The 16911-nt window shown below is 35.7% G+C and overlaps 1 protein-coding gene across 2 annotated transcripts in view; it reads left to right on the top strand.

Annotated features, from left to right (window-relative positions):
* CNTNAP2 (contactin associated protein 2) overlaps positions 1-16911 on the top strand; it is a 2251282-nt gene that overhangs the window by 1135832 nt on the left and 1098539 nt on the right. For both annotated transcript variants that reach the window (XM_026456367.1, XM_026456368.1), the window contains one exon: positions 15370-15519. In XM_026456367.1, coding sequence (XP_026312152.1) covers positions 15370-15519 — 150 coding nt within the window. The remainder of the gene's footprint in view (positions 1-15369; positions 15520-16911) is intronic.

Raw genomic sequence — 16911 nt, forward strand, 5'->3', positions numbered from 1 at the left:
CCAGTTGGATACCAAACTAATCTCAGCTACACTCTATCTTTCCCATCTATTTTTATTTATTCTTCCCAAGCTATGTAACTCTAATTTGTAAAATACAGAGAAGTGTTTTCTAGAAATTATAAATATGTACATAAAGCTTTTGAAATATCATTAGACCATACAGTTGGGCACATTCCACAAAGTCAGGAATCATCAGATTTATTTTTAAATTGTCTACAATGTGTCAAATAGATATATCCTCAGAAAAAGTCAGAGGAATTGATGTGAATATCCTTGCCATTTACATAGTATCTATTTTCTATAATCCAAGAATGATTTTGCGCCTTCATAGAAAACTGTAAGATATTACATTTATCTGAAATATGTATTAGACAAAAGTAAAGGTCTAAGAATAACTTAGTCAATTTAGATTTAAGAAATTGTAATTTAATAATGATGAAAACTTATATTCCTAAAATGATAAAATAGCGATCTTACCACTACAAATCTCTGCTTAGAACAGAACAAAGCAGTGACGGTAAACAAATACTAATATTTCACTTAAAAATTAACTTGCATATTTATTTTAGAAAGCTAATTAAGGAACAGGAAGTATAACCTACAAACTTTTAACTAGAAAAAAATGAAGTGTAAGAAAAATAATCAGAAAAGCATAAATGAAATGACAGTATATGCATTACCCAATACAGTCAAATGGCACAATTAAAGAATGATGGATTATATAAACCACGGTTTTGAACCTGAGAGAAGACCTAAACTCCTGAAATTGCATACAAATTTGGAGTATATATGAATGAGTTTTTCTTGAATCAGGATTCATAGTTTTCATTAGATTCTCAATATACACCACTATTCAAAGTTCTTCTCCTGCATAATTAAACTACTCAAGGGCCACATCTTCTCTTTCCATCCCTCACCTACCGTATTCTCCCATTTCCACTCCAATCGTCTTTCTCTTTCATATTCTCAAATCTAATGTCCCCTTCTTCTCCTTGTTTTACTTGATATCTCAGATACACTTGTAAGAGTTGACTAGTCCCTCCTTCTTGAAATAATCTTCTTCACATCACATTCTCTTACCCTTTTACTGGCCTCTCTCTCTCTCAGTCATCTTTCCTGTGTTAAAGAAAAAACGATATTTAGTGACACTTGGTAAGGCATGGTAAGAAATATTTTATTCAATAACATCTCAATAGGTATGGGGACCACAGCAAAGGGATTTTGCAGTGGCGGAGAGAGACTGGGCTCAACTTCAAATATAGCACGGGCAGGCAGGAATTTATAGCCAAAGAACAAAGTGGGGTCAGTGAATGGAACATTACTAAGAAGAAGCATCAGATGCAAAGGGGATTCTGGTTAAACTGTGCTAACAGGATTCTTGCTGAAGGCAGGCTGGGTGATCCGCCATCCCCAGTAATGGCGAAGGATGAGGAACCTGATCAGATACTGGGGTAATTAGATAAGGAAAATGGGCAGGGGGAGTAGGAATCGGGGGGGTGTCTTGCTAAACTTACTTAGCCAGGATCTTTGCTAAACTGAATTGTATAAGGAATTGCACAGATGGGCCTAGGAGAAACTTTAGGAGCTTAACTGAAGTTTAGACAAGCCCAAGAATCTCTGCCACATGGCCTCTCATCCATTTTCTCAACTTCTAAAATTTAGAGCACTTGCAAGGCTCAACCTAAACTCTCTTCTCTTTTCCATGTCAAGTCTCTCCCCAGGTAACCTCATCTTGCCCCATGACTTGTGCTCATGACATAAGATTTATATCTCCAGACTGCATTTTTTTTTTCTTGAGCTACAGACCCAAATATATAATGGCCTACCCGATATCTCTACTTAACTATCTCATAGATATGCCCAACCTCGACTCCCGCCCCAGTCTCTCATTACAGTTAAATGGCATCCATTTCCACTCAGTTGCTTAAGTCACAGATCTCTTTCTCAAAATGTTGACAGCCATTCAATGACCCATCAGCTGTGCCTCCAAAACATGACAAATCTGGCCACGTTTCTCCAGGGCTATCCTCTGTCCAAACTCCCTTCATCTCTTGCCCTGAAGACTGTAAGACCTTCCTAATAGATGTCCCTACCTTCACTCTTGCCTTCTACTTATCAGATCTTTGCTTATATATTTTCTCTTACTTCCTCAGTCCCTCCCTGTTGCCTTCTGGACTCTGGTCACTTTGTTCTGGTGCTCCAATACACCAAGCATCTCTTCTCTCAGGGCCTTCGCCTCAGATCATCATGTGGCTGACCTCTTGTTGTCCTTCAGGCTTCAGATTTACTGTCACCTCCTCAGAGCATTACCCTTTTGTCCGTCATTCTTCTCTCTCTATTACAATCTCTGTTTCAGTTATTTTATAGCAGTTATCGCCATCTGAAATTTTACCTGTTAACCCGTTGTCTGTCTTTACACACAAGAATTTAAGCTCCATGAAGGCAGGGGCCTTGTGTGTCTTGTTTACTCTTATACCCCTGACACCTCAAACTATGCCACTCACATGGTAAGAGATGAATTAATAAGTGAATAAATGAGTGAAAGAATGAGCTTGACTACTTGAAGAAGAACCATAAAAGGGCTTAAGCTGGTGCGAGTGAGTTTACATGTTTTTCTCTTCAGAGAATAGCTGAAAATAGAATAGATGAAAAGATGAAAAGCAAAGACTGTCAAATCACCCCAGTCATAAGAAATCAGAGAAAGCAGTAGATGATGATCATCATGGGCTTCTTCCTGTTATACTTTATTTTTTAACCTTTCTTCAGTTATCAAAGGAATGTGAATAGTTTGCAGTTACCCATGGCCAAAGCCAGATGAAATACAACAAATATTAAGTGTGATATCTGTTCATGATACGAATATTTTCTCTGGTATACTTTTTTGAGTTTTCCCAGTTTTCTCCAATAAACGTCGCTTTATGGATGAAGAATTGTATTCTTTAAAAGTCTGTATTTAAAACCTGAATCCCATCTCAAATGCCACCCTCTAATGTCTTCGTGTTGTGACCTCATGCACTACACACAAAATGTGATGTGTTCCCTTTCTAAAACCTCCAAAATTCCTTCCCTTTATACATACATGTACTTTGTCTTTATACATACATGACAAAATAATAATGATAAAATAAAAGATGCTACTATCTCTTGATGATATCAGGTGCCTCCTGTACATTAGGACTCATCAATCATGATTTCCTCTGTAAGGAAACCAAGTTACCAAGAAATTTAATAAGCTATTCAAATTAAAATAGCTAAATATTTCTAGACCAGAAACCAGTTATGACATACTGTATCTCTAGTGCTAAAATAGTACTTAGGAAATAGTAGGTATTCAATACATATGTATAAATAAACAGAGGATTGATATTGTCATTTAAAATCCTGGTATGAATGACATCCTGGTGTGACACCCAGACTCTAATGGCTTTGCCACACCCCATCTTAGATCTTATCTACCTGTCTTCATTAATCAATAGTCAGATGAATCGGAGCCCTCCTTGAAGCTAACAATAGCTTCCTATTCATGACAACTTGTATTGTGTTTTATATTCAACAGAGAATCAAATATGAAAAAAAAAAAAAAAAGCTGGGGAGAGTGAGAAGTAAAGAAGAAAGAAAAATAAAGGAAAGGAGGGAAGGGAGGAAGAAAGGAAAGAAGGAAGGAAGGAAGAAAGAAAGGAAAGAAGGAAGGAGAAGGAGTCTGCCAAAAGTGATAAGATTAATGAAAATGACTCCTTGTATAAACCTATTTCTACTAAATTTACCTGCTCTGTAAGATTATGTCAAGAAAAGAGATGAATCATTAGCAGAATAATGAAGTTGCAAATAAGAGTCTTTGAAATATAGTCATGTTTGTCTTTTGGCTGGGAATCAGTAATGGTTGAAACAGCCACTAAAAATTTTTACATGAACATTTAGTCTTGGGGTAGTTATTTAATTTTTAATATGCTAAAATATTGATCTCTGTAAGTTCAACATTTTAAGAGTCTGATTGGTTTCTCTTGTTTAAGAACAAATAATTTCATGTGTATTGAGTTTCCCATTGTTTGATAATGCAGAAAATACAGCATAAAGTAGACATTGAATGAAACTTAGTTGAACTTCAAAATGAATATCACCACTATTCCATTTGAAAACATTTATATATTATTGAGGTAAAAATTACATACAGTTGATTCTCAGTCAATATATAGTTATGTTCTATACAGTCACTGTGAAAACTGAATTAGCAACTATTGAACCATTTTTCCTATGGGAAATACAGGGTTAGGTTCCTGCTAGCCTCTGATCACAGTATTTGCACCAACTAATCAGTACATAACCTTGTTTTTGTGTGTGTTTCTGTTTAAAGTTACTGTATTTAATATTTATCATTGATTCAAACACAGCTCACGTTCAACAGCGTTGTAACTTACGCCGGAATCAAATTTAACAAACACATATTTTCTGTGTAATGCACATAACAGCTTTAACTTAGGATCGCTAAAGAGCACTTCAGCACTATGTTAGGAGACCACTTGTAACAGCAAAGTCAACAAAAGCACAAAAGTGTAAAAATCATAGCACTGGCAGGGCGCAGTGACTCACTCCTGTTCTGTTGGTTAAAAATATTCCTAACCGGCGGATCACGAGGTCAGGAGTTCGAGACCAGCCTGGACAACACACTGAAACCCTGTCTCTACTAAAATTACAAAAAATTATCTGAGCGTGGTGGCTTGTGCCTGTAATCCCAGCTACTTGGGAGGCTGAGGCAGGAGAATTGCTTGAACCCGGGAGGAGGAGGTTACAGTGAACTAAGATTGCACCACTGCACTCCAGCCTCGGTGACAGAGCGAGACTCCATCTCCAAAAAAAAAAAAAAAAGACACTGGATATACAGTGAAAAGAATACTTGTTTGTAGGTTGAGACCTTAAACAGGAAGGCAAAGCATTACCCCAGTTGGAAACTTGTGCCTTAGGACAACTCTATGTGTGCATGAGTCTTTAAACGACCATGGGTATTGATTTTGCATTTACGACTAAATTTTAGCAAGTAGGCAAATCCACAAATGTTGAATCTGCAAATAATAAGGACCAACTGTTCATGAAACATGCAGATTTTAAAAGTACAATGCAATGGATTTGGATAAGTATATACCCTGAGACAACAAGCACCCAATTACCATATAGAACATTTACTCTACCTGAGAAACTTCCTCGTGCCAACCTACAGTCCATTCCCACTTGCAGCCACCTTCCTATAGACAGCTGCTGTTCTGATTTCTATCAGCTTGATTGTTTTATTCTTTTTTAAAATTTTATTTTACTTTAAGTTCTGGGATATATGTGCCAAACGTACAGGTTTGCTACATAGCTGTACATGTGCCATGGTGTTACTGCACCTATCAATCCATCATCTAGGTTTTAAGCCTAGATGTATTTTTTAAGTGTTTGTCCTAATGCTCTCCCTCCCCTTTCCCCTCACCCCACAACAGGCCCTGGTGTGTGATGTTCCCCTCCCTGTCTATTTTATAAACTAGTTCTGCCTGTTTTCGAATTTCACATAAAAGGATTCATAGAACATGTTATTTTTATGTGCAGGTTTTTCTTACAAGACACAATATTTAAAAAATTCATTCATGCTGTTGCTTGTGTCACTAGTTCATTATTTTTTCTTTTTTTATGATTTAGTAATATTTCCTTGTTTGAATATACACTGTATGTACACCTGTTTATTTCCAGTTTGCAACTGTTGTGAATAAGGTTGTCAAGCATTCCTGTATGAGTATTTTTGCAACATACATTTTGATATTGGTAGATACATACTTAGGAGGGGAATCGTTTGGTCATAGGATTAATATATGTTTGACTTTATTGAAAACTGTCCAGAGTTTTCCAAAAAGATTGTACAATTTTATACTCCAGCCAGCAATGCATGAGGGTTCAAATTGCTCTAGATCCTACTTAGTCCTTTTAATTTTTGGTCACAGAAATGGTATACAATTATATATCATGGTTTTGATTTCCCTGATGAATAATAATATAAAGTACTTTTTAATGTGCTTATGAGTAATTAATAGATCTTTAGTTGGGACGTGAGTTTTGCCCATTTTTTCCAGTAATTATTGATTTATAGGAGCTCTTAGTATATTCTATTTTAAGATACATGCACTGAAAATATTTTTTCCTTGTCTCTTTCTTGCTGTGGATTTTATTAACCATGTCTATTGATGAGAAAAAGTTTTTAAATTTGATGGATCTCAAATTATCAAGTGATTTTGATGTCCTGTAGGAAACCTCTGTTAGCCCCAAGATCCTGAAAATATTCTGTTTTCTTAGGTCTAAAATCCATCGAGAACTACTTTTTTTGTTTGATTGTATAAAGTAGAAGTCAAAAATACATCTTCTCTATATTTATCCAGTTGTTTCGGCATCATTTTTTGAAAAAGACACTTCATTCTCCATTAAATTGCCTTGGTGCCTTTGTTAAAAAAACAGTTGACTACCTACATGTGAGTCTATTTATGATCTTTCTCCAATAATATAAATTTATCATCTTGATATCAAACAAGTTCTCTAACTGGGTTTTTCTTTTTTGCTTATTTTGAATATTTAAGGTCTTTTTGCATTTTCTTAAACATTTTTGAATCATCTCATGTATTTCTACAAAAATTTTACTGTTGGGATTTAGTTAGAATCGCATGGTATATATCTCCATTTATTTAGTGCCTTAATGTCTCTCATTTATGATTTGGAGGAATCAGAGTGGAACTTTCAAAGCTCCACCAAATGACTCTAATGTGCAGACAAGAGAAGGACCACTACCTAGATCCCTTTTTTCTTAGAGGAATTTGGGTGCCTGTAAGAAAAGAATGCATCCCATCCCTAAGATTCTACATATTAGATAAATGAAGTGGTCATTTCTGGGTTGGTTGGTTTGTTTGTTTTTTGAGACAGAGTTTTGCTCTTATTGCCCAGGCTGGAGTGCAATGGCTCAATCTTGGTTCACTGCAACTGCCTCCCGGGTTCAGGTGATTCTCCTGCCTCAGCTTCTGGAGTAGGTGGGATTACAGGCATGCACCACCATGCTGGCTAATTTTGTAGTTTTACTAGAGACAGGGTTTCACCATGTTGGTCAGGCTGGTCTCAAACTCTGGACTTTAGGTGATCTGCCCGCTTCTGCCTCCCAAAGTGCTGGGTTTACAGGCATGAGCCACCACACCCGGCTGTGAAATGGTCATTTCTAATAACACATCCAAAAAATGTCATGCCATACGCTCTCCCCAATGTATTTGTTTTACTTAAAAGTTCTATTCAAGTGATTTTTCCAAAAGAAGGACACATTCCAACGTGACTCTGTCTTCGTAACTTTACAATAAAGCTTTTGGCAGTTTCTTTATCATAAAAAGCAAAAGTATCTTCTACCTGCCCAAGCACCTTTTTACATGTTTTATCTGACAACAATTGATCATATTTATAATGTGGTTTAGATTGGCATGTGAAAATGAGAAAGGTCAAAATGGATCCATTTTCTTAAGATATTGAATTTAAATAGATAATATAAGAAATAGTGCATGGTATATTTATATGAAAATTTATATACCTTTTGGAAGTTTTATTGCATAAAAGGATAATTGACTATTAATAAGATATATTAGTAACACATCATAGAACCCTGTAACTGCCTAAAGATGAATTCATATTCTAGGAAATTTTGCTCTCAAGATTGAATATTGATCACAAGACTGAAAACTCCAGTCACTGTAATTTTATTTGAAGCATTTTCTAACAGATGTTACATCTTCATTTGCTACTATATTTTAAATATATTCTTTTTTTTCCCAACATTCATTAAGCCAGTCTTTTCTTCTTGTCTCTAATAAGAGCAACATCTGTTTCTTCTTGTTCAACCAAAGCAACCGCCTCAAGAGTCTTACTTTAAAATTAATAACATTAGAAAGCACAGATAGAAAACTTTTCATTAGCATTTTATATTTGCATTCAAAACAAGTGTTTCTAACAATTGTAATTTAGGGAGGTGTTAGAGAAAATATTATAAAACAATTTATCTTATAAAAAATTGAGAAATGCTGGAATATGGTTTCAAAGATGTTGGTTTTAGGTTAAATCCTCTTTATAAATATCAGTTTCCTTTTACAATGTACAATTGAAACATTTTTATCATTATGAATTATTGAATAGCTGAGGATACCTATTATGAAGCAACATCATGTTTTTGCATTTAATTTTTAAAGTATGAAATTAAATCTGTTTCAATAGTATATATTAAAAAAAATTGGAAAATATGTACTCAAGTTCATATCGGTCTCCTCAAGTTATTAACCATGAGAAACCCTCGCTTAGCATTACATTTAATTTTTAGAAATATTTCACAGAGGTTCAGAACCACATGTATTAAATATTTGAAGAAAAAACACATTTTGGAAAGGATAAATTTTATGGGTAACTATTAAGAAAGCGGGCGGATTGACTGAGGTCAGGAGTTCGAGATCAGCCTGGCCAACATGGTGAAACAAACCCTGTCTCTACTAAAAATACAAAAATTAGCCAAGCGTGGTGGTGGGAGGCTGAGACAGGAGAATCTCTTGAATCCAAAAGGCAGAGGTTGCGGTGAGCCAAGATGGCATGACTGCACTCCAGCCTGGGAGACAAAGCAAGACTCCATTTAAAAAAAAAAAAAAAAAGCTTGATTTTATTGCATAGCTCAGAATTGATGTTGAAAACTGTTGACTCTGATATTAACAAGAGATGTATTCAGATACCTTTCCAAATCAACAAATTTCTTACCACTGATATTGCATTACTATATATTATATATATGGGAGAGGAAGGTATTTGTACATAAAAAAAGTTGTTTTTAAAATTTCTTTATTTTTAAGATGTAGCCTCACTCTGTTACCCAGGCTGGAGTGCAGTGGTGCGATCTTTGCTCACTGTGGTCTCCACCCCCCAGGTTCAAGCAGTTCTCCTGCCTCAGCCTCCTGAGTAACAACCCAAGTTGATATTTAGAGAACTAAGTTCACTCACTGAATATAAACAAATAACTAATATTTACTGAGTGCTAATTAGATGCTAGGCATATTCTACATGGTAATATAGACAATTAATCTTACAAAAACCTTATGAAATAGATTATTTCACTATTACTATTTATAAAAAAGGGAGTTGAAGCATAAAAGGTTAACTTGCTGAAGGCCCAGCTATCAGATGAGCAGAAATGAGAATTATATCCAGACAGTGTGACTTCAGAGTCCAGGTTCTTATTCATTGTGCTATTCCACCTAGTGTGAATCTAACAGCCCCAGGTTCCAATTTGATCTCAGCCTCTCATGGGGCAAGCTCCACGTGTGCCTGAATATTGTATGACCCCAAATATAAGGTAATTCTCCATGTTTCCTGGGTTATTGTATATTTTTACTAACTTGCACATAAACTGTCAAGGCCTAAGTGAAGATGTCAATAATATTTGTGTGTTTTTCATGTTACATACATAAATCATTTAGAAAGTTCAGTTTTTCGTTCTCACTTTTTAGAAATAATTTCGTTCTGATGTCTTCACAGGCAATTTGAACGTCAGTGTCTTTGTCCTTGCTTTGTGAATCATCTCACACGTTTCTGTGGAACAAATCATCTTTACCTTTGTCTTAGTTGTTTAAGGTACAGGACATGTTTCCCATGTCACTGTATATGTTTTCACAAGCCTCAAATTTCCATTAACAAAAGGCTAAGACACATTTTTTAGTTGTCCTGTAGGTGAAAGGTATGATCTCCACATTGTAAAGACTTACTGCATTGCTTTCTTGTTTAGAAAACTTACTTATCACTACATCAATATTTGTAATTATGAGATAGTAAACTCCAAAGACAATTTTTTTTTCTTTTTGAGATGAAGTTTCGCTCTTGTTGAAACTTCTAGACTGGAGTGCAGTGGCACTATCTCAGCTTGCTGCAACCTCCGCATCCCGGGTTCAAGCAATTCTCCTGCTTCAACCTCCCAAGTAACTGGGATTGTAAGTGACCACCAGCACGCCCAGTTAATTTTCTATTTTTAGTAGGGATGGGGTTTCATCATGTTGGCCAAGCTGGTCTCAAACTCCTGACCTCAGGTGATCCGCACGCCTGGCCTCCCATAGTGCTGGGATTACAGGTGTGAGCTGCAGCACCCTGCTGAAAGACAAATTATTAAATGTGTCTCAGCTTACTTTTCTATGAAATAAAATGAATTAAAGTTTCTATATTTTTTGTCTTAATAATATAGATACACTGTCTTCTATGTACCAGTCACCATTCTAATGCTATACAAATAGTAAGAGTAACTAGTGTACAAATACTTAATCCACATACTCAAAGCCTCATTTCCAGACCTGACGACATATGAGACACACATATCCCCAGAAACTGAGCACCTCTCCAGATGTGGTAGCAAATGGAAGTGTGTGTATGTGTGTGTGTGCATGTGCATGCACCTGTGTTGTGTGTGCGTGTGTGTTGTGTGTGCATATGTGTGTTTGCATAGTATAAGAAAACTCTGATCATGGATGCACAGGGTCTCTATAATGTGTTTTGTTGTGGTTCTTGTTTTGTTTGTTGTTTATTTGTTCAAGCTCTAGAACCAACTATATCTGAGTTCCAATTCTAAGTTTTACCTGTTACCATCTATAGGATGCTTACAGATTAGTAGACTCAGTCCCTCCTTATATACTGGAGATAATTGTTTTAAAAAATTATGTGAGGTGTTATGAATCAAACACAAGTAAAATATCACCATGGCTAGCACATAGAGCTTAGAATTTTATATCTATATATGCCGACATATAAAACGACCATGAAATTCTATTCTTCTCTGGAGAGAGCCTTCAGCATACTATTTTTTACAAGATGTAGACCAAGAAAATGTGAAAGAAGCAGCACATTTTTCTATAAGAAATTGAGTCTTCCTTGCCACATTTAAGAATAAACTTCACTACATTTGCGGACTCATTTTTATCTTAGATGACTGAGGTATCACCTCTTGATAATTAACATTAAATTTTCAAAATAATAATTGAAAATGAATAGGAATCACAGCTTAGGCTTTGATACAGCAGTGGCTGCTATCAGCAAGGATCCTTTAATCTGGGTTCTAATTTCTCTAGTAATTAAGTTCCTGGAAGAAAATAAAATAACCTTTTAATTTTAATCTGATTAGAATAATAGACCTTTTGCCATGAAAAATTAAAAAGAGGATGCTCCATTTCCAAATTAATTTTGTGATGGAGACATTTTCATAGGAATTTTCTGAAAGGCTTTCTTGTTCTTCCTTTTGAATAACTGAAGATATTTTATAAGGGTCTTTCTCTGGACATGTGATTATTTGGAATTGGATTTGGGGACTGAACAAATATCATGTTGATATCTTTGAGATCCATGTCCAAAACTGTATTTATAGCAGGGTTTGTCAAATTATAAAACGCAAAAATCAAAATCAAAACCATGTAGTCCTATGGTTAAGCAACAATAAATCCTACTTTGTATTTCAGAAGTAAATGCTATGGTGAAGATATGGTCTTTGATGCATCACTTCCATGGAAATACCCAAAGGGACCCGCTTGAGATGGAACTATTTCAGTAAACACTGCTGCTTGGCTGACAGCTAACTTCAGAAATAACCCTTTGCATGTATAGAGTCATTTTATAGTACAAGAGATTTTATTTGTGTTCTTCAGAATATTTGAAAGATAAGAAGTAACATAATTATTGTTTACCCAATTTTTGTACAGACAGGAAAAATAAAACTCTGGGATTCAATGACTTAAGATTTCTTGTCAGAAAAAGAACTTGGACTTAAATCATGCCTTTTTCTTTTTGCAGTGAGGAACTATCTTATAAAGTAACCTATAAGTACAAAAAGTAGACCCTGATACATGAATATGGGTGCATATGGTTTATTTGACATTGGTCCAATAAACGTAACTGGGGAGAGAGGAGGTGAGACAAGTCTGGGTGGAAAGCCACAAAAAAGATCTTTAATAAGGAGATTGCTACTATGGACAACTGAGTTTGAGCCCACTGGAGTCTCTCTGAGAGGCTGTCGTAATACTCTCCCTTGCACACCTAGTGTCTGGCCTATTCCTCTTTCTACATCATTGGAAGCCATTGAAATGTATGGGAGTTTTCTGCAGGTGACAGCCAGGGTGGGATGAAGAGATATACTTAATTTAATTACTTCATAACAGAGCAAGGTCAATTACAAATGGGCTTAAGATAATGGAGATTTCCAGGAAGACCCACTGACATTAAATGAAACTTAACAACAACAACAAAAAATCTACTGAACTTAATCCTTACCCTTAGAATTAGTCATATTGCACATTAGCAGTTAGAGCTGAGAAACCATAGTCAGCAACTCCAGCTTTATTTTTATTGCTTTTTTATGTTTCATCATTTACTTGGCCATCTATGAAACCCAGAGTGCCAGATTCCTGGTCAGGATCACTCCCTCAGATTCATTCACACCTACTATGTACCAGACATGGTTTTAGCTGTAGGTTTTTAGTAGAGAATAAAACAGACAAAAGAGAGCTTATAATCAAGTGACAGAAAACATAAAAGTAATAAATATGCTAATAAATGAACGTATAATAAATCTGGTAATGAGAGAAACTATAAGGAAAAATAAAGCTCAGAAAAGAAGGGATGTTGGAAGACAGGGGAAAATGATATGTGATATAGAAATAGCTAGGAAAGACCACCTCTCTGTTAAGATGACATTTGCACAAAGACCTGATGTGAAGGAGCAAAACCATGAAGATAATTCACACAAAGCATTCCAGATGGTTCACATGACACCTCCTAGTTCACCAAAAGAAGGACTTTAGTCAGTACTTCTCATGAGTTCAAAAAGAACAGAAAGCTGTTGTAGGGAATAGTGTGATCCCAATTATACATTTATAAAGATAATACCACTTTGTGGGGAGATTAGACTGTTAGTGCAAAGAGTGAAATGAGAGGAACCATTGGGGGCTATTGAAATACTCTGTGTTCATCTGTTGACGTACACTTAGGTTGCTTCCGAATCTTCGCTGTCGTTAACAGTGCTGCAACCAACAGGAGTGCAGGTGTCTCTTCGGTGTACTGATTTCCTTCCTTTTGGGTATATACTCAGTAGTCGGATTGCTGGATCATATGGCAGACCAAAGATGATAGTGGGCTCATGTAGCTGTTTGCCTTATTACATTATTTTTATTATGCATACTATTATACTATTTGTGCTATTATATTCACTTGTATGCTAAATTTTATAATTTGGAAAGTCTTTTGCATTAATTACTTTAGAGCAGAGATTTTATATTCTTGATTGAAACAAAATGTGCTCAGTAGCTGGGCGCGGTGGCTCATGCCTGTAATCCCTGCACTTTGGGAGGCCGAGGCAGGTGGATCTAAAGGTCAGGAGTTCAGGACCAGCCTGACTAACATGGTGAAACCATGTCTCTACTAAAAATACATAAATAGCCAGGTGTGGTGGTACACACCTGTAATCCCAGCTACTTGGGAGGCTGAGGCAGGAGAATCACTTGAACCCAGGAGCCAGGGGTTTCAGTGAGCCGAGATCCCACAATTGCACTCCAGTCTAGGAAACAAGAGTGGAATTCCATCTCAAACAAAACAAAAATAAGTGCTCAGTAAGTATTACTAAATTAAAATTTGAAAATCCTAAAAAAAAAAAAACAAAAACAAAAACAAAAAAAAACACTTGAGGGGTGATTATGTGTGATAATACTTACTATGATATGGGTAACTACTGCAAACACGGGACTATCTTCTAAGCTCCAACAGCCCTTACGTTCTTTAAAATAGTTTTTTCTATTTCTTAGTATAAATCAACTAGTAATGTATGATTTTCCTATAAAGGAGTGCCTGTGGTAAATAGCCTAGGCTTTATGAACTGTATAGTTTCCAGTGCAGCAGACTCTTGCTGTAGGGCACGTGGTACGTAAATAAATGTACTTGGCTACATTCCAATAACATTTATATGGACACTAACATATGAATTGTATATAACTTTTGCATGTCACTAAACATTCTTCTTCTTTTTATTTCTTTTCAACCATTTAGAAAAGTAAAAACTATTCTTAGCTCACAGGTTATAGAAAAACAGGTGGCAGCAGGCCAGATTTCAGCCACAAACCGGTATTTCAGATTCCTGATATAAATTATCAGGAGCTTGGAGCCCTAATCTGTGCATCATTGATTTGCTCTCATTCTATTTTTGGATACCTTTATTTGCTAGAGTTCTCTTTCTTTTGTGAAACTGAAGCACGCCCTCATGTAACTTCTACTATGGATTCTACATTGTGCCATCTGAAGAAGAATAGCACAAAATGCCCCCCAACCACCACCTTGTCATAGCACAGGCCTTCACAGAGTCTATTCTGGCCCTCTTGGTTTTCTCTGCTACTAAGTGTTAAACTCTCTCCAGAAGCTTATGTTTCCTGACTGCTCTCCCCTTTTTGCTTTTTAATTGTCTGATTATTCTTCATAAAATGAACACAAACTAAACAAAAGGTTTAAGCTACTGTCTACCTAATGGATAATTCAACAGACTTTTTGTTTCCAAAGATTGTTGTATCACGCAACAATGAAGTGCCATTGTTGGAGATATGCATTCTTGGTTTATTTTGCTGTTTTTTTTTTTTTTAATATCATGTACTCTATTATAAAGATAACTCATTTGTAAATGATCACATAATCCTATTATTATTTTCCATGTCTATTGGTGGTCAGCTAGTACTTATAACTGCACATACACATTATTATATAGTACTTAATTTCTATAAACTATACTCACCAAGTGTGTTTATTGAGAGAGAACAAACTATACAGAAAAATAAAGATTTTAAAAACAAAGACAGACATTAGGTAAAAGCCATACGTGCATTTTCTTGTCTGAGAATGAGTTGTAGCAAAGCTAACCAGAAAATAAGTTACTAAGTTAAAATAGTTCATAATTCACTAAGTTAAAATAGCACATAATCATAAAATGTGCTCAGCGGCTGGGTGCGGTGGCTCACACCTGTAATCCCAGCACTTTGGGAGGACAAGGTCATCTAAATGACTTTTTTTCAACCCATTTCTTTCCCTAAGTACCCAGTGGTATTAATACTGCTTCTCTACGTGGTTGGGTTATATTATGCCTTATTCAGTTAGGTGGAGTATAGAACCACTTATAATGTTAAAGAGACATGAGACATCAGTTTGAATTGTAAGCAACACTGTATTTTCCTAGAGAAAAACACTTTTATTTGTAAAATCCTGATTTGATGATATTAGAAATTGTGTTCAACTAGGTAATTTTAAGAAAAGAAACAACTTTTATCTTGTACTTACCAGGTTCTGGGTTGAATGATGGACAGTGGCACGAGGTTCGCTTCCTAGCCAAGGAGAATTTTGCTATTCTCACCATCGATGGAGATGAAGCATCAGCAGTTCGAACTAATAGTCCTCTTCAAGTTAAAACTGGCGAGAAGTACTTTTTTGGAGGTAAGAATGCTATTGCTTTTTGGTTACTAATCCATTACAAAAAAAAAATGAGGTTTCAAAATGAAGTTTGATTATGAAGTATTTATATTTGACTCAACTGACTCAGTAGATCTCAGGATAAAACAAACAAACTCTAATTCCATTGAGCAAAAAAAAAGAAAAAAGAAAAAAAAAGAAAAAAAATTTGTTTCTGATGAAGATATTAAGGTGATGTCACTATATTCTTTTGGCCCAATTTAAATAATTGAAGCATAACAAAGGAGATTTTAAATTCATCCTCATAATCCTCAGAAGTCAGGTCCTTGGATTATTTGCTGGTGACCTATTGCTATGTAACTAATTATCCAAACCTTAGTGTCTTCAAACAAACATTTATTATCTCGCAGTTTCTCTGGATCAGGAATTCAGGAGTAATTTAGCTGAGCGAGTCTCTCATGAGGTTGACTTCAAACTGTTGGCTGTGGCTGCATCATTTGAAGACTTCTGTGCTTCCAACAGATCTCACTTACGTGGCTGACGGTCCTGGCTAGGATGCCCCAGTTCTCTGTGGCCTCCGATTCTGTAACACCTTCCTTCTTCAAGTAGCCTCTCCTGGGAGTGACTGGGCAGAGAAAGACAGAGGGAAAACAAAAGAAAGAGAGGAGGGGAGGGGAAAGCCAGTAAGTCAGGAAGTTCTCCAGCTAAAAACCATAAGTAGTTTTTAAAAAATAATCCAATTTAGCAGTGATATCCCATCACCACTATTATTTTCAGCTTGTGAGAAGTGAGTCGCTAAATCCCATCCACAGTTAAAGGAAGGAGATTTCACAAGGGCATGACTACAAAGAGCCATTGATTCCTGGGTACCATTTTAAAGGTGCCTACCACAGTCTACCATATAGGAGAAGACATGTGGTCACAAACGTCTTGGTTCTTAAGTAATGAAAATATTAGTAAAAAGAATATTATCTTATGAGAAATTCTACTATGTGGGAAAAAGTGTTGTAGCAAAGACCTGTAATATTTTCTAACTGGAAAAATGTGTCCTGCCAGAAAATGATTTTTTTTCATAACTAATAAATTATGAGGACATATTTTATTAAAGTGCTAGGCACATTGTTTAGATCAATACATCCTTTATTAGATTATTGTCTTTCCTGTCCTAAATCATGCAATGTGAGATGTAAAAAAACAAATCACATTCTTCAAAAAGGCTTTTATTTAAGCTTTAAAATCTTTGTTACATATTTGCCTCTGAAAATGTTTATATTTACATATCTATCGTTTGTTTATATTAATAGTTATATATCACTGTCTGTGTGTGTATGTGTGTGTGTATGTGTGTCTCTGTGTGTGTGTATGTGTATGTGTGTGTATGCGTGTGTGTATGTGTGTGTATGTGTATGTGTGTGT

Source organism: Piliocolobus tephrosceles, chromosome 8 (assembly GCF_002776525.5).
Source record: "Piliocolobus tephrosceles isolate RC106 chromosome 8, ASM277652v3, whole genome shotgun sequence".
Taxonomy (NCBI): domain Eukaryota; kingdom Metazoa; phylum Chordata; class Mammalia; order Primates; family Cercopithecidae; genus Piliocolobus; species Piliocolobus tephrosceles.